Source organism: Schistocerca americana, chromosome 4 (assembly GCF_021461395.2).
Source record: "Schistocerca americana isolate TAMUIC-IGC-003095 chromosome 4, iqSchAmer2.1, whole genome shotgun sequence".
Classification (NCBI taxonomy): domain Eukaryota; kingdom Metazoa; phylum Arthropoda; class Insecta; order Orthoptera; family Acrididae; genus Schistocerca; species Schistocerca americana.
The window spans coordinates 622,883,844-622,911,299 of record NC_060122.1 but is presented as its reverse complement, the minus strand read 5'-3'; the positions used below and the strand labels follow the sequence as shown (position 1 = coordinate 622,911,299).

Sequence of the window (27,456 nt, the reverse complement as noted above, 5' to 3'; positions counted from 1 at the left end):
TGTTGGACTGTTTCCACAATTCACTATAGGCAATGTAGGCAATGTTTCTTGCTTCTTGGATGGTGACCAAAAACTTTATGTTATTTAGATGGCTTTACTGTCTTTTTGTATTCTGGCAGTTGGAGCTTTACGTATTCCTCTTATGTTGTTAGGTAGGAAGAAGTCTCAAGTTTTCCTCTATGTATGTTGCTCTGTTTGGCACCACATCTACATGTCCCTTGTCATTTCTTACAGTTATTGCGTTATCTGTACTCAGTTTAATTCTGATTTTACATTTGAGCACTTATCCCCTTCCCCGTGTGCTATGAATGGTTTTGCGGCGTCCTTCTCAATAATTTCATAAATTTTTTAGCAGGCTACTATTCTGTCCTTTTGCTTGTCAAAGACAATGGCTGAAATCTGTGTGATGAGTTTCTCTCACCCATTTTGGTCCAGTGAACTGTGAATTTTGTGTTTCACTCCTTAAACCTGTAATGCCTCTTCTACTGCAGTGAATGTAGATGTTGTTTAGGAAGGGTGTGTGAAAGGTATGCCGGCCGCGGTGGTCTCGCCGTTCTAGGCGCGCAGTCCGGAACTGCGCGACTACTACGGTCGCAGGTTCGATTCCTGCCTCGTGAATGGATGTGTGTGATGTCCCTTAGGTTAGTTAGGTTTAACTAGTTCTAATTTCTAGGGGACTGATGACCTAAGATGTTAAGTCCCATAGTTCTCAGAGCCATTTGAACCATTTTTTTGTAAAAGGTTTGTTTCTTTCAGTGGTTTTCGTTCAGTTTGGGAGGTAACTCATTTGAAGAGGTTTGCTAATTTTTTCTTCCTGTACTTAGCTTCCTTACCCGCACAATGTATTCGGTGTAACTTTTGACATTTTCAACAATGGAGTCATATTCTAGTTAATGAACCAACTTTCCTAACAGTAACTGTGCATTATAAAACTGTGCACTGAATTTTTCTTACTATGAAGTTCTTTCAGATCATTTTTCCTCCATAGTTTTCACGCCTTTTCCAAAGTTTTCTTTGCAGTTGTTGTGTCTTCTTTGGCATCAGTGTTGACGTAACGTGGAATGATTTTACCCCTGTGGAAATTTCTGTTGAATTGAACGCGCTGTATCTTCAGTGGAAGCTTTTCTATGGTGTTTATGTATTCTAAAAGAGCCTTGATTGCCTGACTAAGCAGATTAACTTTCCACAACGCGTTTCAAGGCTTAAACCTTCTACATCAGGTGTATTTACATATTTGTATTACTAAGTTTTGTGTGTGTTGTGTTACGACTTTACGGTAGTCTGTGGCACGGTCTTGCAGAAAAAGAAAACTGTTTCAGGACATGATTCTGATAATGTCTTTGAGTGAAAACTGAACTTTAATATGTATGTGAAAATGTAAAAAAGCTAAAATAGAATGCAGGCTCTTTTCACCGTCTACCCAGTCAGGCAGTCAACCCTGTGCTCGTATACCTTTCTCTAGTTTTGCCAACTTTCGCGACATGTTCTAACCATCGTCTTCTTTGGTATGTGGTGGCTGAGGACGTTTCATTTTTCGTTTTATTGTTTTCGTCGGTGTCTGTGCCTGCAGATGGTAGACATTGGGATATGAAGAATAATTTACGTGGGGGAAAATTGCTAACATTAACGTTTTGTCTATTTTCCTTTAACAAGGAAGAAAAGTGGTACAGGCGGATAGATGAATTACAGTTTATTACGTCTCTGCTCTAGTTTCAGTACACCGAGAGAAACTTTGTGGGCTGTGGCGGCAAGAACGTTTAGAACGAAAGCCGTTTCCCATCTTCACAGTTCCACTTGCGGTCAGTGTGTGGAAACAAGTTGCTGAGTCTCCGTATCAGGTGAAAATTCTGTGATTAAATTGTTGTGCTCGTTTCGTGATACAAATGTAGGGGCTGGTAACATGCTTTCTGTCTAGTATTAGAAGTACGCTCTCGGAATGGCTCTGAGCACTATGGGACTTAACATCTATGGTCATCAGTCCCCTAGAACTTAGAATTACTTAAACCTAACAAACCTAAGGACATCACACAACACCCAGTCATCACGAGGCAGAGAAAATCCCTGACCCCGCCGGGAATCGAACCCGGGAACCCGGGCGTGGGAAGCGAGAACGCTACCGCACGACCACGAGCTGCGGACCGCTCTCGGAATTACTAACGGTAAAACCGCTCAGCGATGTGCAGTGTCTGCTAGTTGGATGACCACATCCGTGACGCCCCTGCACTAAACAAATCCGTGACGAAGTAGGCCACTCTTCTATGGATCTTCTATGCCCTCAGTTAATGTCCAGTTTTGTGTTCCGTTTTATATAAATGTTCTGAGTTTTTTTCTTGACACCCGTCTCACTATGTTACTGAACGGGCGCTGAAGACCTTGCTGTCGTGCGCCCAAAAAACCCCTCTACTACTACTACTACTACTACTACTGAAACGTCCACTTTGAACAATTATACAGGACTGTGCTTAACCTGACACACAATATTTTTAGCGCAACGCAATCTGACTTTCAAAATTCCCTACTAAAGAATGGCCCTGACAAACATTAAACTATACCTTTCACAAATCACTTACCTCACAAAAATCTTCGCTGCTCAAGCTACTGCAATACAGCGAGCGCCACTACTGCCAGCTAAATAAAAGATTCAAACTACTGAAGGCACTAACTACTGATAGGGGTAGTTAGCAAATGAAAGATATTAATAGAGAGCAAACAATGTATTTACCTTAATATCATCACAAGTCATAATATATATATCAGTTCATGACAAATTACAAACCTCCGCCATCTCTCTCCCCACATCCACCACTGCTGGCGGCTCACCTCCAACTGCCCAACGCTACGCGCTGTTCACAGCCAGCTGCCTAACACTACAATGGCGAGTATTACAACAATGCAAAGCAGCCACAGACTGCACACAGCACAGCCAGTGATTTTCATACAGAGGTGGCGTTACCAATAAAAAAACCTAAACAGCCTACTTACGTAGAGAAAACATAAACAGCCTACTTACATAGAGAAAACATAAACAGCCTACTTACATAGAGAAAACATAAACAGCCTACTTACATAGAGAAAACATAAACAGCCTACTTACATAGAGAAAACATAAACAGCCTACTTACATAGCCCCCATGCTCCCCACAAAAATTTTTACAAATTGGGTTGGGCAGTGGCCAATACAGATTTGAAAAAAATTTTTCATAATTACAATAACAAAGAAATCAAATGCACACACTTATTGATACAATGTTGGTCAAAAGCTAAAATTTTCTCACAGTCTATAAAGACAGTCCTGATTCATCCATTACGGTAAAATATAGTGTTTTTCTCAAAGTCTGAGCAGTAGAAGAAAATGCACACGGAAGTAGTGGATTTCCATGCAGTCTTGAAGAAGTAGTGTTGTCCTTCCAATGGAAAGACAGTGCTGACTCTCGACATGCAGACAGGTAATGGGCCACAACAGAGCAAACCCACAGCAGAGTCAGTCGAAATTTTGAAGAGTATTGGTAGGTAGGTCATCACAGAGCAGACCCACTGTAGTCCTGGTAGAGATTACGGTATTGGTGAGCCACCAGAGGTGCAGACCCACTGCAGTCCTTGTAGAAATAATGGCATGGTGGGTCATCATAGATGCAGACCCACTGTAGTCCTTGTAGAGATAATGGTACTGGTGGGTCACCAAAGGTGCAGACCCACTGTAGTCCTTGTAGAGATTATGGTATTGGTGGATCATCAAAGATGTAGACCCACTGTAGTCCTTGAAGAGATGGCCAGCAGCCATCTGTTGTGACTGTGCTGGTGCACAATCACCACTGAAGAGTCTTGCGGACAATATAGCAAGTCCATAAACCACCACTTGTGCACTCACAACGTTTTTGGAATTGTCCTTAGAACCAGCAATGCTGTTATCCAGTCCCTTGCTGAATTATTAACACACGTGCAAACACTATCAGTCCCTACTTCTCACATATTGTCCATATACTATGACCAACAGAAACGTGTGCAGTGAAATGTAACTTAATTTGAAGAACTAGTGTCTGTACAATTATAAATTTACAACATGAAAATACAATTACAAAGGTACAAAATACATCATTAAAGAACATAATAATACAGATAACATTTGTAGTACAGGCTTTACAAAAGAATAGAAATAAACATATACATCAGTGGAATTATGACATGAGTACATACATAAAAGATCACAATAACTTTTGAAACATCACCTTCACATGTGAGCATTTAAACAGAATGAATAATGTCTAACATCTTTACAAAGTAAATAACATATTATTAATGCCAATTATATTCGAGGATAACAGTATTCCTCATCATAGTGAATGTAGCTTAATATTAAAAGAAGAAGAAAATTCTATGAAATTACACAGAGACAGGAAGAAAACAAATACACAAGGGTACACACACACATAGTGGGATAACACCAATAGGAAAGGACAGGGTTCGTTTTCAGTGTAACATTTGGTACTGCAGTCCAACCCAAAACTTCATATATCTTTCCTCTTATTTCATCCTTTGTTTCCACCAAAAAAAATTCTAACTAAGCATGCTTTCTGTGTTTATATGTTCACACATTTCTTACCTCATTTTTATTTTCCATTATCTTACCTCATCATTTATTTCCAAGAAAATCCTACCTAAACCTGTTTTCTCAATGCATTTCTTCCAATTCATCGCAACTCATTCTCTTAGAGGCTACCCCCTCTTAAGCTAACTTAAATTTACTGAGCTCAGATGCTAAACTAAGGGACGAGGCAATGCAGCATCACATAACAAATCAACACAAACAGCAATGCAAAAAATGCAAATTGGCAAAGCTAGCAGCATAAATGAGCAAAAGTCAAATTCAATAACACTATGCCTGGCAAACAGCAGCAACTTATATCTAAACATGACATAGCTCAAGCAGAAAAAATAGTGCACTAAAGATAACAATGCAGATAAGGGAAATGTATATTCACATCTTAATGTCTATGTAATTAAAGTGGTGCACCACAACAACTTATTGTAAAAGAAATATTACCATGTACTTGAAAAGAAAATTATGTGTTACTGTTACTAGTTCCTTCTTATTGTTCTTTCCTTTCCAAGTGCTCCTTTTTTAAAGAATGTGGATCATAAAATAATTATTTAATAGATCTGTTGACAGAAAGTGTTATGAAACGTCCCCTTTGAACAATTTTACGGGACTGTGCTTAACCTGACACACAATATTTTTAGCGCAACGCAATCTGACTTTCAAAATTCCCTACTAAAGAATGGCCCTGACAAACATTAAACTATACCTTTCACAAATCACTTACCTCACAAAAATCTTCGCTGCTCAAGCTACTGCAATACAGCGAGCGCCACTACTGCCAGCTAAATAAAAGATTCAAACTACTGAAGGCACTAACTACTGATAGGGGTAGTTAGCAAATGAAAGATATTAATAGAGAGCAAACAATGTATTTACCTTAATATCATCACAAGTCATAATATATATATCAGTTCATGACAAATTACAAACCTCCGCCATCTCTCTCCCCACATCCACCACTGCTGGCGGCTCACCTCCAACTGCCCAACGCTACGCGCTGTTCACAGCCAGCTGCCTAACACTACAATGGCGAGTATTACAACAATGCAAAGCAGCCACAGACTGCACACAGCACAGCCAGTGATTTTCATACAGAGGTGGCGTTACCAATAAAAAAACCTAAACAGCCTACTTACGTAGAGAAAACATAAACAGCCTACTTACATAGAGAAAACATAAACAGCCTACTTACATAGAGAAAACATAAACAGCCTACTTACATAGAGAAAACATAAACAGCCTACTTACATAGAGAAAACATAAACAGCCTACTTACACTACTACTACTAATTCTAAATGATAAAGTAACCAGACTAATGAGGTACACTCAAGAAATTGTTCGACGATATTTTGCAATCGAGTTCTGTCGTGGAAATTTAGTCGGAAATCTTGTTTTGCTTAGGTGCTCGGGGTGTAGACACCTAGATATGATACTGCTACTTTCCAGATGTTCATCATCTGGTCAAATGTATCCAGACACAACTTAATAGGCATTAACATGCGTCCATCCTTCGCAACTACCATTTCTTTAAGGTCATCAGTCTTCTGATTGGTTTGATGCGGTAAGCCACGAACCACTCTCAGTGCCTATCTCTTCATGTCAGAGTAGAGAGTAGCACTGCAACATACATCCTCAATTATTTGCTGGATGTATTCCTGCATCTGTCTTCTTCTATAGTCTTTGCCCTTTATAGCTCCCTCTAGTGCCACAGAAGTCATTCACTGATATCTTAACAGATGTCCTATCATCCTCTCCCTTCTCCTTGTTAGTGTTTTCCACAAATTCCTTTCCTCTCCGATTCTGCGCAGAACTTCCTGATTCCTTACCTTATCAGTCCACCTAATTTTCAACGTTCGTCTGTAGCACCACATCTCAAATGCTTCGATTTTCTTCTGTTCTAGCTTTCCCACAGCCATGTCTCATTATCATACAATGTTGTGCTCGAGACATACATTCGCAGAAATTTCTTCCTCAAATTAAGGCCCACGTTTGATAATAGTAGACCTCTCGTGGCAATGAATGCCCTTTTTGCCAGTGCTAGTCTGCTTTTGATATCGTCCTTGCTCCGTCCATCATAGGTTATTTTTGGATATTTTGCTGGCTAGGTAACAATACCTTAACATCATCTACTTCGTGACCACCAATCCTCATGTTAAGTTTCTCGTTGCTATGATTTCTGCTACTTCTCATTACTTTCGTCTTCCTTTGATTTGCTCTCAATCCATATTCTGTACTCATTAGATTGTTCATTCCATAGAGCATATCATATAGTTCTTCTTCAATTTCACTCAGAAAAGCAATGTCATCAGCGAATCCTATAATCCTTTCAGCTTGGATTTTAATTCCATTTCTGAACTTTCTTTTACTTCCACCATTGCTTCTTCGATGTAAACACTGAACAGTAGGGGGAAAGACTGCATCTCTGTCTTACACCCTCTTTAATCCGAGCCCTTCGTCCTTGGTCGTCCACTCTTATTATTCCCCCTTGGCTCTTGTACGTATTGTATATTACCCGTCTCTCCCTATAGCTTACCCCAATTTTTCCCAGAATTTCGAAAATCTTGCACCATTTTGTATTGTCGAACACTTATTCCAGGTCGATAAATCCTATGAACTTGTCTTGATTTTTCTTTAGTCTTGCTTCCATTATCAACTGCAAAGTCAGAATTGCCTCTCGGATACCTTTACCTTTTCTAAAGCCAAACTGATCGTTATTTAGCACATCCTCAATTTTCTTTTCCATTCTTCTGTATATTATCCTTGTGAGCAACTTGGGTGTATGAACTGTAAAGCTGATTGTGCCATAATTCTCGCACTTGTCCGCTCTTGCAATCTTCGGAATTGTCTGGATCATATTTTTCCTAGAGTCAGATGGTATGTCACCAAATTCATACATTCTACACACCAATGAGAATAATCGCTTTGTTGCCACTTCCCCCAATGATGTTTGAAATTCTGATGGAATGTTATTAACCCCTCCAGCCTTATTTGATCATAAGTCCTTCAAAGCTCTTTAAAATTCCGATTCTTATACAGGATCCCATATCTCTTCTAAATCTACTCCTGTTTCATTTTCTATCACATCAAACAAATCTTCCCAATGTACTTTCCAACTATCCGCCCATTCCTCTGCATTTAAGAATTGAATTCCCAATGCACTCTTTATGCTACCGCCCTGATCTTAATGTCACCGAAGGTAGTTTTGACTTTCCTATATTTTTTCTTTCCAATTTCTGTGATCGTCCTTTTTAGATATGTCCATTTCTCTTAAACTGTACTGCCCACTGGGCTGTTCCTTATTGACGTATCTATAGCCTTACTACTTCCGTTTTCCACTTCTTCGCGTATAGTTTCTTGCTGACTAATCTACTGAACTTCAGCCTACTCTTCATCACTACTACACTGTGATCTGCTACTGAGCACGCCTTGCAGTCCAGTATCTGATTTCGGAATCTCTGTTTGGCCGTGGTGTAATCTGTATGAAATCTTCCAGTATCACCCGGCCTTTTCCAAATATACTTCCTCCTCTTGTGATTCTTGAGATGAATATATGCTATTACTAGCTGAAATTTATGACAGAAAAATCAGTCTTTCCTCTCTCTCTTTCCATGTCCCAATCCCATCATCATCAGCATCATCATCATTTAAGACTGATTATGCCTTTCAGCGTTCAGTCTGGAGCATAGCCCCCTTATAAAATTCCTCCATGATCCCCTGTTCAGTGCTAACACTGGTGCCTCTTCTGATGTTACACCTATTACTTCAAAATCATTCTTAACCGAATCCAGGTACCTTCTCCTCGGTCTGCCCCGACTCCTCCTACCCTCTGTTGCTGAACCCATGAGTCTCTTGGGTAACCTTGCTTCTCCCATGCGTGTAACATGACCCCACCGTCTAAGCCTGTTCGCCCTGACTGCTGCATCTATAGAGTTCATTCCCAGTTTTTCTTTGATTTCCTCATTGTGGACACCCTCCTGCCATTGTTCGCATCTACTAGTACCTGCAATCATCCTAGCTACTTTCATATCCGTAACCTCAACTTTGTTGATAAGGTAACCTGAATCCACCCAGCTTTCGCTCCCATACAACAAAGTTGGTCGAAAGATTGAACGGTGCACAGATAACTTAGTCTTGGTACTGACTTCCTTCTTGCAAAAGAGAGTAGATCGTAGCTGAGCGCTCACTGCATTAGCTTTGCTACACCTCGCTTCCAGTTCTTTCACTATGTTGCCATCCTGTGAGAATATGCATCCTAAGTACTTGAAACCATCCACCTGTTCTAACTTTGTTCCTCCTATTTGGCACTCAATCCGTTTATATTTCTTTCCCACTGACATTACTTTCGTTTTTGAGATGCTAATCTTCATACCATAGTCCTTACATTTCTGATCTAGCTCTGAAATATTACTTTACAAATTTTCAATCGAATCTGCCATCACAACTAAGTCATCCGCATATGCAAGACTGCTTATTTTGTGTTCACATATCTTAATCTCACCCAGCCAGCCTATTGTTTTCAACATATGATCCATAAATAATATGAACAACAGTGGAGACAGGTTGCAGCCTTGTCTTACCCCTGAAACTACTCTGAACCATGAACTCAATTTACCGTCAACTGCAACTGCTGCCTGACTATCCATGTAAAGACCTTTAATTGCTTGCAAAAGTTTGCCTCCTATTCCATAATCTCGTAGAACAGACAATAACTTCCTCCTTGGAACCCGGTCATATGCATTTTCTAGATCTATAAAGCATAGATACTATTCCCTGTTCCACTCATAACACTTCTCCATTATTTGCCGTAAGCTTAAGATCTGGTCCTGACAACCTGTAAGAGGCCTAAACCCACACTGATTTTCATCCAATTGGTCCTCAACTAATACTCGCACTTTCCTTTCAACAATACCTGAGAAGATTTTACCCACAACGCTGATTAATGAGATACCTCTGTAGTTGTTACAATCTTTTCTGTTTCCATGTTTAAAGATTGGTGTGATTACTGCTTTTGTCCAGTCTGATGGAACCTGTCCCGACTCCCAGGCCATTTCAATTATCCTGTGTAGCCATTTAAGACCTGACATTCCACTGTATTTGATTAGTTCCGACTTAATTTCATCCACCCCAGCTGCTTTATTGCACTGCAATCTATTGACCATTTTCTCCACTTCCTCAAATGTGATCCTATTTCCATCATCATTCCTTTCCCATTCTACCTCGAAATCTGAAACATTGCTGATCGTATTTTCACCTACATTGAGCAACTCTTCAAAATATTCCCTCCATCTGCCCAAGGCATCCACAGGATTCACCAGCAGTTTTCCTGACCTGTCCAAAATACTTGTCATTTCCTTCTTACCTCCCTTTCGAAGACTGCTAATTATACTCCAGAATGGTTTTCCAGCAGCTTGACCCACAGTCTCCAACCTGTTTCCAAAGTCTTCCCAAGATTTCTTCTTGGATGCTGCAATTATCTGTTTGGCTTTGTTTCTTTCTTCAACATAACTTTCTCTGTCTACCTGAGTTTTAGTATGTAGCCATTCTTGATACGCCTTCTTTTTCCTTTTACAGGCTGCCTTGACTGTGTCATTCCACCAAGCTGTTTGCTTCATCCTACTTTTACACACTACTGTTCCAAGACATTCTTTAGCCACTTCTAGTACTGTGTCCCTGTACCTTGTCCATTCCTTTTCCAATGACTGTAATTGACTACATTCAACTAACTGGTACCTTTCGGAGATCGCTGTTATGTACTTGTGTCTGATTTCCTTATCCTGAAGTTTCTCCACTCTTATCCTCCTACATATGGACCTGACCTCTTGCACTTTCGGCCTCACAATCCCAATTTCACTGCAGATTAAATAATGATCAGTGTCATCAAAGAATCCCCTGAATACACGTGTGTCCCTCACCGCCACCCAGAATTCCTAATCTGTTATTATATAGTCAATGACAGATCTGGTTCCCCTGCCTTCCCAAGTATACCGGTGAATATTCTTATGTTTAAAAAAGGAGTTTGTGATTACTAAGCCCATACTGGCACAGAAATCCAAGAGTTGTTTCCCGTTCCTGTTGGCCTCCATATCCTCTCCAAATTTACCCATAACCTTTTCATACCCTTCTGTTCGATTTCCAATCCTGGCATTAAAATCACCCATGAGCAGAACACTGTCCTTGTCCTTTACTCTAACAACTACATCACTGAGTGCCTCATAAAAACTATCCATCTTATCTTGATCTGTCCCTTGCTAGACACTGTCAAATCTATCCACATCAGTCGTTCGTTTACATACCTTATTGCAACTACGCTGGGTTCCATTTCTTTCCTGATGTAAAGCCCTACACCCCATTGTGATATTCCTGCTTTGACTCCTGCCAGGTAGACCTTGTATTCTCCTACTTCCTCTTCTTTCTCACCCCTTAACCGAATGTCACTAACAGCTAAAACGTCCAGCCCCATCTTACTTGCAGCCTCTGCCAGCTCTACTTTCTTCCCAGAGTAGCCCCCATTGATATTAATAGCTCCCCATCTCATTACCATTTGTTTGCCAAGTCGTATCTTAGGAGTCCCTGGTTTGTCAGTTAGAGGTGGGACCCCGTCACCTCCAAAGGTCCGAGGCATTTTGCTCTGATTGTTGCCAGCATCATATTTAAAGTACCAGGGAAGCAGGTTGCTAGCCTTACTTGCCCTGAGTCCCATTGAGTTTTACCTCTAACGGTTGAGGGACTAACCGGTGGATTTGGTAGCCTTTGCCGTATGAGCACAAAGGTGACCACGACTCAGAATATGTCCGAGATGCTCAGCCTTATTCCAAAGTAAATGGTATTCCGACTGTCGGGACCACTTACTTGGCCACTCATACGTTGCCCGTGGTTCATGAACTAGGACATGACTACAGGAACCCACACCATGAACCACTAATCCCATGTTCTCCTGAAATGTTTTCTTCTACCTCTTCCCATACAACTGCATTCCAGTCCCCCACGACTATTAGATTTTCGTCTCGCTTTACTTACTGTATTGCCCTTTTAGTATTCTCATATACCTTCTCTATCTCTTCATGTCCAGCTTGCGACTTCGGCATGTATTCGTGAACTATCGTTGTCGGTGTTGGTTTGCTGTCGATTCTGATAAGAACAATCCTATCACTAAATTGTTCACAGTAACACAGTTTCTGCCATACCTTCCTGCCCTTAACGAAGCCTACTCCCGTTATACCATTTTTTGCTGCTGTTGATTTTATCCTACACTCATCTGACCAGAAATCCTTGTCCTCTGTCATTATTTGATATTTAATATGAAAATTCTAGCAAAAAAGGCCTTGCTTTTGCATTGAAAACAAGTGGCCGGCATTTTGTGAGCAGGTAGTTTCGACTACGCTGTAGAAGTTTCTCTGGGAAGCCCTTACATATCCTCCACGCAATCCCGATCTCTTCTCATGCGATTTCCAAATTTTTGGAGCCCTGAAGAAAGATATTCGTGGACGTCAATTTGCTTCTGACAATCATCGTTCCGCAAACAGCCGCAAATATTTTTCCGTGAAGACATTGAACTTCTTATCTCAAAAAGAGAAAAATTTATTAACAGTTATGGAGATCACCTTTGAAATAATAAACAGTTTACTTACTTTTCGATCTGTTTCATTTCCATTTGGCTGCCCCTTATACAACTTATTTTTACATTTTTTTTCTGGAGACTTCCTGATTCGTGACATTTATTGGTGAATTCCATATTAAATATAGTATCCGGATACTTTTGATCAGATTTCGTCACCACTAATAATTTCGTGTAGCTCAGTGGTCAGGTGAAAGCCTTTCAATTGGACGCCACTTCTGTGACTTGAGTGTCTCTAATCTACCTCAGTTATCCTACCGGAGAAAAGGGTACTAACAGTTTAACGTGAAATCTTTCTTACGGCGGGAATCCAGAGCATCACCGAAATTCGTAGGCGCTTGCACTGTGTCTACGGAGACCTGGCAGTGAACAAAAGCACGCTAAGTCGTAGGGCGAGGCGTCTGTCTCTATCGCAACAAGGTCACGCAAACTTATGCTCTCTCCCGCGTGCCGGCAGGATGCACACAGCTGTATTTCATACAATGTTTCAACGTTGGGACACTCTCATTTGTGGTGATCAACGGTTCACAACAGTACTGACACATTCGACCACCAGTTGGGGTACTAAAAAATGTGTGCCCACTCGGTTCCTCACCGCCTAACAAAGAGCATAAGAGCGACGAAGGACCATCTGAGCGGAAATGCTTGCGCGGTACGAGGCTGATTGTGACAATTTTTTGTCTAACATCGTCGCATGCGATGAAACATAGGTTTATCAAAAATGGTTCAAATGGCTGTAAGCACTATGGGACTTAACATCTGAGGTCATCAGTCCCCTAGACTTAGACCTACTTAAACCTAAATAACCTATGGACATCACACACATGCATGTCCGAGACAGGATTCGAACCTGCGACCATAGCAGCAGCGCGGTTCCTGACTGAAGCGCCTAGAACCGCTCGGCCACAGGGGCCGGCACAGGTTTATCACTTCGAACCGTACGCAAAACGGCAATCGATGGAGTAATGCCACACTACCTCTCCTTCAAAGAAAAAGTTCAGAGCGGAGCTCTCCACCGGTAAAGTCATGGTGACGGTCTTTTAGGACTCTCAATGGGCTATTTTGTTTAATGTCCTCCGTCATGCTGCGATGATCAACTCTAAAGTGTTCTGTGCTACCGTCAGGAGCTCGAAGGAATGACTTCAGCGTGTTCGTCGCCACAAAAGTGCAAACGAACTTCTCCTTCTCCATGACTGCGCAAGGCCTCACGCAAGTCAGCGCACCAGAGAGATCACAAAATTTCATCGAACTGGCCTTCCTCATCCACCGCAGGAGAGACCAGATCTCTCACCCTCCGCCTTCTGTCTGCGTAGTCCAATGCATGATGCACTCTGCGGGAAGCAGTATGTGTATGACGGGCGGGTTATTGATGTAGCAGGACGTCTGCTCCGACATCGACCAGTAGACTGGTAACATGTGCCCATACAGGTCTTTCCAGTAAGGTGGTGTAAAGCAATCGCACTGAACGGAAATTACGTTGAGAAATAGGGTTTTGATGCCAAAAGAATGGGGAATAATATCGTGTATTGGAATCCTGAATAAAACCAAGTTGTGTTGAGAAAAACGTGTGTTGCACTACTTACTGAACGCCTCCCCTGATGTTTCGTGACCAATATATAACAGTTATTGCGGTAACCTAGAAATTACTTTGAAATCTCCACATCATTATTCAAATTTCTTCATATTCTTTCATTTGCTCCTCTTTCTTGCAGAACTGAAGGCGTGTCACCTGAAAACGGTCTCTTTGTTCACAGATTATCCGACGCTTCCGTGTGGAGTTACACAATGATGTTGCGTGGAGGACTGCCCTAATACATCAAGCCGCTTCGCCACTCAAGTTCAAAGTCATCGACAGGAACGTCTGATTCTCCTGTTGTGTTTCCTCTCTATTCCCACGGATAAAGTGTATTTCGGACCCCTGAACCATGTGTCAAATGTAACTGCAATAGGCTAATTAATTGCTTTTGAGAGACAAGTGTTTCGCTCTAATTCGCTTTAAGTTTTGACGAATGACACATATACACAAATATTGTTCGTTTTTATAAGCATTGATATACATCTCCTCATTATTTCACTTTCTATCAAACGACGGAGAAACAGGCAGAAACTATCTAGATATTTCTTAATATCTTATTTGTTTTTAAGTTCCAACCCTGTGACTAAAGAAAAGTCTGTTTGTTTGACTGCGTCCTTTATTTTTGAACCATTCTCAGTACATATTTCCTTCACTGTATCTATGTATGTAATAAATACAGGACGAAACAGCTCTAAACATGTTTCTAACTACAATTCTCGTTGTTAGTTTTTTACAGTTGAGTAAAAATGTATATTTTACCACAGAAGTTACTCAAGACTCTGAGGTTTTTTTGCTTCGTTTTAGATTTTGTGTAATCCTTTCTGCGCATCTCTGCCGCGCTACAACTGTAGTTAATTTTCTTTATGAGTCCTGGTTCTCCTAATCTGAACATTTGCTTGCACATTTGATTATACAAACTTCAAGTTCCCAGTGTGTGTTGTGACATGGTGGCCGTAGACAGTCCATTTTTCTTTATATATGGGGTATATCTTAATTAATGGCGTAAACGCATACATTTGAAAGGTCACTATACTCGACGCAAAAAAGTCTCAGTAAACATAGGGGCGAAAATGCATGCCTTAAGAGCTACGAGCAATTTTTCATCTTCGATACTGAGAAACAAATCTCTTCTACTGCAAGTTTTTTGCTTTCCATATTTTGGGAAGTGGTAGTATGGAAGAAAATAAGAAAAAAAATTGTCAGCAAACATGTGCTCTAAACCGCATACCTTAAAGGTTATGAGCACATGAACATTAGAAGAGTTGTGTTTCGAAGTATCAAAACAACTTTCGCTCATCGTGTCCATCATACGATGCCGTTTGTCGACGGTAAGTATTGCTTCCCATCACAAGCAAAATGGTTGTCAAACCGGAATTCCACAAGCCTATTGGACAGAACGGTCGCAAGTTTTTCTAAAACGCAACACTTTGAGAATCCTGGTACTTCGATGGAATACCTTACCTATTTTGAAGGTAAATAATTTTTTTATTAAAAAATAATAAAAATTCGTTTGCTCAGTGAATACTTCAATTTTAAATCATAACTAATAACACAGAAATCGTTACAACGTCGAAAACCAATGTTCCTCGGAAATCTGGGAAAACCTAGTCTAGTGGGACATTCGTTTTATCGACATGTATTAAGAGGAATAATAGCCAGTATTCCAGCAACTATTGACAGTAACCTGGCAAGCGTTGACTGCTGCCACCAAGCAGCAGTGCTGCTCAGTCGCTGCTGGTGTATTGTCCCTCTTGATGTGCTGTATATCGATAAAATTAATGTCGTGCTAGACTAATATGGAACCGCTCCACCAAATGGATAGGTAAAATTCCGTTTTAAAAATCACTTTGTTCACAACGGGAAACAGACGCTTTCCAACGACATAGAACACCTGATGAACAGTATTTGTTGGGTTGACTCCAGCTACACATTGCAAAAATTAAATTTCAAATATCTGCCGAAACACCAGAGAAATTGCGCCTGACACTCTTAGGAGAGATACCCTGTGCAGTATATGCAGTGTTAACCAGAACCCCATTGACAAACCTTTGCATGTGGCAATATGGAGAAAAATAAGAAAAAATATCTAATAAACGTAGTCTTCTTTCCATACCTTAAGAGATATGAGCACTTGTTTATCGTCGATACTGTGAAACATCTCTTGTACTGCAAGCTCTTTCCTTTCCATATTTCATGGGAGGTGGTGAAGAACAAAATAAAAGAAAATACTTCAACAAAGATGTTTTTTCTGTCACTTTGTTCTGGAATTTCTTCCTGTCATCCTCATATATAGTTGACAACGAACTACGGACTGTGGATCGACCGAAGACATAAAAAATGCTACCCAGTTGTGTTTGTTAATCTTGTCAACAGCAGCATACCGGGCTAAAGGCAAGCTGGATAAGCTCATGTGTAAAGAAATAAACTGTGCTTTGGAAAGCATACGTGAGTAGTGTAAATTTGTCACTCTGCACAAGACTAGATGCTATGACTACTGTTGATGCTCCCAATATTAGTCGTACAGCAGTATGGAACAGACTGTCCCTGAAATTTCGTCCCCCCCCCCCACCCCCCCCCCCCCCCCTCAGATTAGCTATCGTCTCAGAACTACCTTACACTAAAAAAGAAGCAGACTACTGCTGTACAATGCCGTTCTTTTGGTATAATAATTTTCTTGTATCACGGTAGTTCGATAGCAGCGTCACTGTATTCCGCCGACACGGGTCATAACTACGGCATGGCAGCCAACCCACGTGGATGCTATTGCTGGGTCTATAGCTCCTTTGCCGTTAACATAAAAAGCTACCTAGACGGTTCACGTAACTAAGAAGCTGATGCAGTATATGAACAGCAGCCAGGAAATAGGACACTGTTCCATACCGATGAAAACTTGAACCAGAAGATACGTATTACTCAGCTGCTCAAACAACCAACTTCAGAAGCTTCCACTACTAGTCTTGCATATTTAAGTCAACATTAAGTATTGTATGACACGTAAGAAACTAAGGTGCCAAAACGACTTTTTGTACAGTGCCAAAGACGATCCACGTAGAACGAAACTAGTGGCACATACCAATGAAAATTGTGCAGCAGCTAGAGATTCAAATGGTTCAAATGGCTCTGAGCACTATGGGACTTAACATCTGAGGTCATCAGTCCCCTAGACTCATAACTACTTAAACCTAACTAACCTAAGGACATCACACACATCCATGTCCGAGGCGGGATTAGAACCTGCGACTGTAGCAGCAGCACGGTTCCGGACTGAAGCGCCTAGAACCGCTCGACCACAACGGCCGGCAGCGAGAGGTGTATATACGAAATAGTATCAAAAGTATCCGGACACTGCTGTGTAATGCGGAACTGACCATTAAATGTCACGATAAGCGCTCTAGCCAGAATAAATTAAAACCACTCCACTTAACAAATACCGCTGGGACACAGGTACAGCAACCGTAATGTATCTCTAGAACAGAAAAAAAAACAGTCTTGGTTGCACAAGATAGGTTTACTTGAACTTCACATGTGGCGCTTTCGCGTTTTAGGCATCATCAGACAATTTGGAGGAATTAGAAACTGGCATAAATATAAATTATTATTAAAAACAATAGTACATGAATAAATTGAGAATAACAAAAGGAAGACATGCACCGATGGGAGCACTGGGCCACATTTGTGCTTCAGGGAGTGGTCAGGGGTATAAAGTTCAACTCAAAATACTGTACCATAACTGAACTTACCGATAGAAAGTATTTCTAATCGTTACCAATGTGCCAAGCAGAGTTAAGAATTCCAAAGAACTGGAGGGTAACAGCCAGACATCCACAATATATCACCAATACAATTTTTTCTACCCGTAACCGAAACGTCTAATGTGATTCAGAGCCCCAAAGAAATGTCAGGTAACAGTCAGATTGCCACTGGCATAACATCATATAGAAGCAATACGTAAAAAGGTAATGGCAATAGGAAACAAAGCTGCTGCAGCGTACAAGGGGTACCTAACTTACGCAAACTGGTTTATTCAGTTAGCAGGAAAATCTCACGAATGCAAAATACAGGCATATAATGGATAGGCTAATACACCTTTGGCTAATGACTGGGCAGTAATGAGAATAAAGGGACAGTTAAAATATTAACTAAAATTATGAAGCAACACTAGACCGGAAAACAAACTATAACGATGCTAACTCGCCCATGAAGAAACCGTCCCATGAACACAAATAATATTTTTCTTTTAACAATTTACTTCATAAACCAGAAGACGGCCTTGCAATGGCCATTGCCCCTCCGATTTATTGGCCGATGCGTTTATCAGTCACGTTCAAACTGAATATTTTAAACGAAAATCCCCATTAGTGAAAAAATCATCCTGTACAATAGATATGTGAATGATGTTTTGATTCTTTCCAAAGCTACTCGTGAACAGATTGAGTCACAGAGGAGTTTAATCGGTTGCGTCTTAAGTTAATGTTCACCCGTGAAATAATTGACCAATATAGAATCTTACATTATGTTGACCTCTATCTACGGCTGAATGACGGTAAAGTTGCTTTCGATATTTGCAGAAAGCCTTCTACTAGTGTGTCAACACTCCACTCATCCTCTAATCACCCGAGTCCCTATGAATTCAACTATTTTAGAGCTGTTATAACACGGATGAACTCCCTCTCTCTGAGGGCGATATAAATAAAGAATTAGACAGTCTTAGCATTGTAGCACATAAAAATGGTTGCAGCCCATCTCTGGTGAACAGTTTGTGCTGAAAGAAAAAACCTTATAGTCTTCACTATTAATTGTTCGCTTACATCCGCGGTGTACGACATCACACGTTTGGCTATCCAATCCCTTGGGTCGTTTTCATACAGTTTGGCTAAGCCATTTCGGCATACTAACGTCCAAGTTGATTTTTCGAAGGGCTCTCCCATGGAATAAACGCTCACCCATAACGAGCAACCCATTTATTCTCTAAGTCAGGTGTCTATAAAATTACGTGTAGTGGATGTTCCTCCTAGCATATCGGTCAGACAGGGAGATCTTTCGCTGTTAGGTTTGGCGGGCGTCTATTAATAAATAAAGGTCAGGTGAAAAAATTTTCCCTCTTTAAGCAGCACCTCAAATCTCCTTGTCATCGGCCCACTGATCTAGGAAACCTTAAAATTCTTCACGTGACTAACACAGACTTCCTTTTGTTATTCTTAATTTACTCATTTATTATTGCCTTTAATAGCAATTTACGTGGCAACGGCCTTGCCGCAGTGGATACACCGGTTCCCGTCAGATCACAGAAGTTAAGCGCTGTCGGGCGTTGCCGGCACTTGTGTAAGTAGGCTGTTTAGGTTTTTATGTTGGTAACGCCACGTAGCGCTCTGTATGAAAACCACTGACTGTGCTGTGTGCAGTCTGTGTCTGCTTGGCATTGTTGGAATATTCGCTTGTGTAGTGTTGGGCAGTTCGATGTGAACAGTGCGTAGCGTTGCGCAGTTGGAGGTGAGCCGCCAGCAGTGGTAAATGTGGAGAGAGAGATGCAAGAGTTTTGAGAGATTACTATAAGCGGACGATCTGGACGTGTGTCTGCCAGAAAAAGGAAATTTGTAAAGATGGATGTCATGAAATGATAGATATATATATATACAGGAAGAGTCACCTAACGTTACCGCTGGATATATTTCGTAAGCCACATCAAGTACTGACGAATCGATTCCACAGACCGAACTTGAGGAGAGGGGCTTGTGTAATTGGTTAATACAAACCATAAAAAAATGCACGGAAGCATGTTTTTTAACACAAACCTACGTTTTTTTAAATGGCACCCTGTTACTTTTGTTAGCACATCTGAACATATAAACAAATACGTAATCAGTGCCGTTTGTTGCATTGTAAAATGTTAATTACATCCGGAGATATTGTAAACTAAAGTTGACGCTTGTGTACCACTCCTCCGCTGTTCGATCGTGTGTATCGAAGAGCACTTAATTACGTTGGGATCCAAAGGGAACGGTGATGGACCTTAGGTACAGAAGAGACTGGAACAGCACATTACGTCCACATGCTAACACCTTTATATTAGTCTTTTCACTGACGCACATGTACATTACCATGAGGGGTGAGGTAAACGTACACACGTGGTTTCTGTTTTCAATTACGAAGTGGAATAGAGTGTGTTCCGCAATTAACACTAGGCTGACCCATGACAGGATGTTCGACGGGCGTTTCATAGGACGTGGAGGACGCATAAATTGGCCAGCCCGTTCTCCTGATCTTACACCTCTGGACTTCTTTCTGTGGGGTACGTTACAGGAGGATGTGTACCGTGATGTGCCTACAACCCCAGAGGATATGAAACAACGTATTGTGGCAGCCTGCGGCGACATTACACCAGATGTACTGCGGCGTGTACGACATTCATTACGCCAGTGATTGAAATTGTGTGCAGCAAATGATGGCCACCTCATTGAACATATATTGGCCTGACATGTCGGGACACACTCTATTCCACTCCCTAATTGAAAACGGAAACCACGTGTGTACGTGTACCTGACCCCTCATGGTAATGTACATGTGCGCCAGTGAAAAAAACCAATAAAAAGGTGTTGGTATGTGGACGTAATGTGCTGTTCCAGTCTCTTCTGTACCTAAGGTCCATCACCGTTCCCTTTGGATCCCTAAGTAATTCGGTGCTCTCCGATACACACGATCGAACAGCGGAGGGGTGGTACTCAAGCGTCAACTTTAGGTTACAATATCTCCGGATGTAATTAACATTTTACAATGCAACAAACGGCACTGATTACGTATTTGTTTATATGTTCAGATGTGCTGACAAAACTAACGGGGTTCCATTTAAAAAACGTAGGTTTGTGTTAAAAAACATATTTCCGTGCATTTTTGTATGGTTTGTATTAACCAGTTACACTAGCCCCTCTCCTCACGTTCGGTCTGTGGAATCGATTCGTCAGTATTTGATGTGGTTTACGAAATATATCCAGCGGTAACGTTAGGTGACTCACCCTGTATATGATGACTTTTGAACATTATTAAGGTAAATACATTGTTTGTTCTCTATAAAAATTTTTCATTTGCTATCAATGTCTATTAGAAGTTAGTGCCTTCAGTAGTTAGAATCTTTTGTTTGGTGACAGTATTGGCGCTCGCTGTATTGCAGTAAACGGAGATTTATGTGAGGTAAGTGATTCATGAAAGGTATACGTTATTGTTAGTCAGTGCCATTCTTTTGTAGGAATTATTGAAAGTCAGATTGCGTTGCGCTAAAAAAAATATTGTGTGTCAGTTTAGCGATCATCAGAATAAGTGAAGAGGGAAGTGTCAGAGTATGTTCAGTTCTGCTCAGCTGTTTGAAAATCAAATAACTTTAGAGATTTATCAGCACAGTCATTCATAATTTTTCTAAGGGGACGTTACACTTGGATGGGTGACCATTCGGGCTGCCATGCGCTGTTGCCATTTTTAGGGGTGTACTCCACCTCGTGATGCTAACTGAGGGGCTACTCGACCGAATAGTAGCGGCTTCAGTCAAAGAAAACCATCGTATCGGCCGGGAGAACGGTGTGCTGACCACACGCCCCTCCTATCCACATCCTTAGCTGAGGATGACACGGCGGTCGGATGGTCCCGTTTGCCACTTGAGACCTGAGGACGGAGTGCTTAGTGCTTAATAGCAATTTATAATGATACCAGCTCGTAATTCCTCCAGGTTGTCTGATGATGCCTAGAATAGGTGAAACCCGCCACATGTGAAGAGTAAATAAACTTATTTTGTGCAACCAAAACTGTTTTTTCTGTTCTCTCCAGAATAACAGGAGGCACGGGAATTGCGTTGTCAATACAGAAGCGGTAACAGCAGAATGGCTCGGTCACGAGCGCTCGGTGACTTAGAACGTGGACTGATCATTGGATGTCACCTTAGTAACTAATCCATCAGGCACATTTCAACAATTCTAAAGCTGCCCAAGTGGATAACGCGAAGGAACAACCACATCCAAACCTAGACCAAGCAGATCTCGTGTACGCACGGGTATGGATTGTGCGCATTGTGGAGCGTGGTTTAAAAAATTTTGGATAAAAACAGCGAAAGTTGCTACTTGCGAGTTCCAAAGTTTAAAAGAATGCGGTAGAGTTGTAGAGGTGCTCCTCAAAAGAAACAGTCTTTGGTATTCGCTACTGAGGGCAACGCATCCTGTTACAAAGCAGCCTCTGGGAGGCAATGCTTTGTGGACGACAACATTCCTGAAAGATACTGGCGTGCCCAGAGTCCCGACCTGAACCCAACGCAATACGTATGGGATGATTTAGAATGTTAACTTTCCTCAATACCCCAGCTTCCATCATCAGTACCCGAATGTGTCCCATGCAGAAATCAAGCTGCCATAAAGGCGAAGGGGATGGGGGAGGCACACCCCATGTTTTATCCACTAATAGTTGTTCGGATATTGGATCAGACAGTGCAAACATATCTATCGTTAAACACACTACAGCTGTGGAGTAGGATCACGGAAAAATAACTTACGCTGAGGTGACAAAAGTTCATGGAATAGTATACACGTATACAGATTGCGCTAGTATCACGTAAACAAATTTTAAAAGGGAGTGTATTTGCAGACCTGTCATTTGTACTCAGACAGTTCATGTGAAAAGGTTTCCTACGTGATTATGGCAGCAAGACGCGAATGAAAAGTCTTTCAAAGCGGAATGGTAGTTGGAGCTAGATGGGAAATTACATTTCGCAAATCGTTCGGGAATTTCGAGATCCACAGTGTCAAGAGAGTGCCGAGAACACTACATTTGTGGCATTATCTCTCGTCACGGACAACGCATTGGCCGACAGTCTTCATTTAACGACCTAGAGTAGAGGAGTTTCCTAGAGTTGTCATTGCTAACAGACAAGCACCATTGCGTGAAATAACCGCACAAATCAGTGTGGTACATGTGACGAATTTATCCGGTAGGACACTGCGCCGAAATTGGTGTTAATGCGCTATGCCTGCAGGCGACCGCTCCTCTCCTTGACTTGTGACTATATCGGTTGGATCTTAGACGACTGGAAAACAGTGGCCAGGTCAGATGAATCCCGATTTCAGTTGGTAAGAGACAATGGTAGAGTTCGAGCGTGGCCCAGATCCCACGAAGCCATGGACCCAAGTTGTCAACATAAAATGGATTGGGTCCTCTGGGCCAACTGAACAGATCACAGACTGGAAATGGCTATGTTCGGCTACTTGGATACCACTTGTGCCATTCATGGACTTCATGTTCCCAAACAATGATTGACCTCTTATGGATGCCAACGCCTCATGCCACCAGGCCACAATTGTTCGCGATTGGTTTGAAGAACATCCAGATCACCCGATACGAGTCCCTTCGAACTTCTGTGGAACATAATGGAGAGGTCAGATCCTGCATGTGCCACACTTTCGCGACCGTGAACAGGTATAGAAGGAGAATGGTTCATTGTTTCCGCAGGATTTCTAACGACTTGTTGCTGCATTACACAGCACAAAAGGAGGTCCTACACGTTGTCAGTGTACTACTGAAACCGTTAGACGCTTTGAAGGCAGTTTAATGTTGTTGTTTTGGTTTGGACTTGAGTTGGAACACGGATCTGACGTAGCTCCCCACGCCAGTTCATCCTATCAGAGCCTGTTCATATGTGAACAGCTACCGCAGCGGTCACCCGTTTGAACCCGGTTGCTGAAATCGAGCTTTGGTGTTCCTCATTATTGTATGTCATATTTACCTGTCTGATTCGTGTTGCATGCAGAAATTACACCATGTACATCGATTGTTATTGTGTTAATAAAATTGTTGACTGAAGCTAATACGTAATTTAAGTTTTAGCAAGCCCCTTGAGATCGAAAGACAACTAACGACTCCAAAGCCATCGGCAGCACCAGCCGTTTGCTCTAGGTTTTATATGGCCGTTTAAAGGCCCCCTCAGGATTTTCTGTGCGTTATAGACTTCAGCTATTCGCATACACGTGGCTCCTGAATCTTTCCTGCTGATGTCTACTGTTCATCTTACGAGAACGGTAAGTCACTGTCTCGGAATTTTATTATCTATAGGAATCCAGTAAAGACCTTTCTTCGGTCATCAGCCATCATTTCGCCTGCCTATGTGTCTCACTAATTTACATTTTTTATTACTGAAGCCACAATTATGTCTTCCATTCTAGACCATTCCCGAATTATTTGCTTCCTCTTCGTAATTATTCCCACCATCAACTTTCCATTGCTCGCTGAGTAGTCATCAGTTTTCGAATGATTTTCGCATGAAATTTGCATATCTAATTGCCAACAGTCAAACGCGATAACACACACCGCGTGTAAATTTTGTTTCCAGACAGAATAGAAACTTAGTCCCAAAAAACTATTTAGATTATAATTAGCACTCGAAGCCATTTTTACTCTCCTCTTACTTTCTTTTTGTTTCCATCCAACCGTTGTCTTCGTCTGTCGTAAACACTAAAATATATCAGCTGCTTCTAAGGCTTCATGTTAATCGGGAGTCTTTTGCTTTCGTGGTGATCGAACGATTCATTTCCATTCTTCACTACTCCGAGCTTGTTCTCCGTCTCTAATGGTCTCGATGTCGACAGGACTGTAAATACTGTTGTGGTTGGCAGGAGAGCCAACACCGTGTTACTAGAGGAGGCCGAAAGGCACGCGGTTTAGCTCACGCAGGCTGGCGTGAGGTCTGGAACAGGACAAGGAAATGAGACTTTAGAAAAACGGACGTAGCTGGTGGAATACTTAACTTTAATCCATTAATGATGAACGTCGGTCTGGACGGTACATGATTCACAATATTAATAGTAACTGATAATGGCGCCTTGCTAGGTCGTAGCTAATGACTTAGCTGAAGGCTATGCTAAACTATCGTCTCGGCAAATGAGAGCGTATTTTGTCAATGAACCATCGCTAGCAAAGTCGGCTGTACAACTGGGGCGAGTGCTGGGAAGTCTCTCTAGACCTGCCGTGTGGCGGCGCTCGGTCTGCAATCACTGATAGTGGCGACACGCGGGTCCGACGTATACTAACGGACCGCGGCCGATTTAAAGGCTACCACCTAGCAAGTGTAGTGTCTGGCGGTGACACCACATTCCTCCTCCGCAAATCGACGTACGGTTGTGGTGTAAGGCTTCCTCCCGCCATGGGGAGGACCCCATGTTGACGTATACGACGAGGTGGGGAGCCTAACCAACAGGCGAGGCTGTGCCACCCGCACCCTGCCATTCGGACCGCGGGGAGCTAGGAAACACCTGAAAACCTGCTCCAGGGTGCACGCCAACATGCAGTGTATGCGCCCGCAGAGAGACAGTAGGGGCCGAAGGGTCGACCTCCATCGGGCCGGGGCACCCGACGGGCGAAGACGACATATGGTCCGGAGCGGGCAAGAGTTCCATGTCGGAGGACAACTGGTCACGGGAAGCGATCGGCGGCGCGTGACCCAGAGAGGCGCCCGGCGGTTGCAGCGATGCGTCCACTGCGGGTGTCGCCGGCGGGAGAACAGGCGGCGGCGGCGGTGGCGGCGGCGCGTCGCCATGGGACAAAATGGAAGGCAGCGTCGGTAACACCTGGGGCTGAGGCGAGCCAGTAGATGGGTCCCCAGGGCGCTGACCGGACGGCACCGTCGCTGAAAGCAGACGGCGAGCGGCAGATCCCGTGCGACGACAGAGGCGCAGCTGGTTGAGATGCTGGCGCACATCAGAGGTCGCCAAAACCAGATACATAGCGCGTCCGAGGCAGCGAAGAATGCGCCCTTGGAGCCAACGCCGTGAACCTCGGTAGTGGCGGTAGTAGACGACGTCGCCTGGGGCCAAATCAGGTGCCTGCCGCTGCACAGGAACCTGATGCGGCGGATGTAGCAAAGACATCAAGGTTCGATGAGGGCGACCGTGGAGCAACTCAGCTGGCGAGCGACCATCTCGGGGCTGAGAGCGATACGAGGACAAAAAGAGCAATAATGCGTCCTCCCGAGAATGCGACTCTTTCAACTTCAACATCTGTGACTTGAAAGTCCTGACCAATTGTTCAGCGGCACCGTTTGACTGTGGCGAAAACGGCGCGACGTCAGATGTTGAATACCATTGGCCTCGCAGAATGACTGAAATTCTGTAGACATGAATTGTGGGCCATTGTCGGAAACAATAGTCTGTGGAAGACCTTCAATGCAAAAGATAGCAGATAACGCTTCGATGGTGGAAGATGACGTCGTGGAAGACATCCGGACAACAAAAGGAAAATTACTGAATGAATCTACCACAACCAACCATCGACCATTACAGAATGGACCAGCAAAATCGATGTGTAAGCGTTTCCAAGGGGAAGTGGCTTTTGGCCATGCAAAGAATTTCCGTGGTGGTGCTGATTGTTGTTCGGCACGCACCATGCAAGAAGAGCATATATTTGTAATCGTGGCATCGATTCCGAACCAAGTCCAGTGCTGACGAGCAAGTTGTTTCGTTCTCACTATACCCCAATGTAACTGGTGGAGAAGCTGTAAGACAGAGGACTGTAACGAACGCGGTACCACGGCCCCAACAGCAAAACACCACGTCGTACAAAAAGTCTCTCCTGGTGAGCAAAAACTCGGCGAACCAACAGATCCCCGATCTGTGACTTTGACAAGGGCCATTGCGTAGCAACAAAACGCAGAACGGTAGCAAGGACAGGGTCGGCAGCTTTGGCTGTAGCTACACGACGAAAATCAATCGGAAACGATTCGACCACGTCATCAGTTTCCGCATCAATGAACATTTAAGCAAGTTCGGATGAATCGAATGCTCTATCCTCAGCAACAGGCAAACGGGACAACGCATCGGCGTTTCCGTGCTTAGCAGTGGACAGATACAAGATATCGTAGGGGTACTGCGAACGGAAAATAGACCAGCGAATGAATTTCTGCGCTGTACGTGGAGGTACAGGCTTGTTCGGATGAAAAAGCGATGTCAAAGATTTGATGCCTGTGATTATGGTAAAGGAACGACCACACAAGAAGTCATGAAACTTTGTAACACCAAATACGAGAGCCAATGCTTCTTTCTCGATCTGTGAATAGTTTCTTTGCGCAGACGAGAGCAATTTGGACGCAAAGGCAATAGGGCGATCGTGCGAGCCATCTTTGTGCGCAAGCACAGCACCGATCCCGAAATCTGATGCATCCACCATCAACAAATGGGGCTTCTGGGGATCGAATGGCGTAAGGCAAGTATTGGAAAGCAACGCCGATTTCAGCTGGCGAAAGGCGCGTTCGCATTCCGTCGTTCAGACGAACGGAACACCTTTACGGCGTAAGCGATGAAGCGGAGCTGAAATGGAAGAGGCGTGTGGAACATATCGGTGGTAATAGTAGATTTTTCCCAGCACACTCTGTAGCTGCTTCAAATTCTGCGGCGAAAGCAAGTCGTGTATGGCACTGAGGTGCTCGGAACTGCGATGTATGCCTTGGGCATTGAGTACATGTCCCAGGTATGGCAAGTGACGAACAAAAAACACACATTTGTCCTTCCATAAGCGAAGACCATTTTGCCGCAAGACCTGAAATAATGTTCTGAGATTGGCTAAATGTTCTTCTTCCGTCTTTCCGGAGATCACAATATTGTCCAGACAGATTGCTGCAGTAGGGACCGACGCACAAAAAGTTTGTAGAT

General features: G+C 42.7%; 1 protein-coding gene across 1 annotated transcript in view; it reads left to right on the top strand.

Moving 5' to 3' along the window:
* LOC124612346 (probable cytochrome P450 301a1, mitochondrial) overlaps positions 1 to 14,396 on the top strand; it is a 228,441-nt gene extending 214,045 nt beyond the window's left edge. Inside the window, exon 12 of the mRNA XM_047140499.1 lies at positions 13,968 to 14,396. Coding sequence (XP_046996455.1) covers positions 13,968 to 14,078 — 111 coding nt within the window. The 3' untranslated portion in view covers positions 14,079 to 14,396. The remainder of the gene's footprint in view (positions 1 to 13,967) is intronic.
* The last annotated feature ends 13,060 nt before the right edge of the window (positions 14,397 to 27,456 follow it).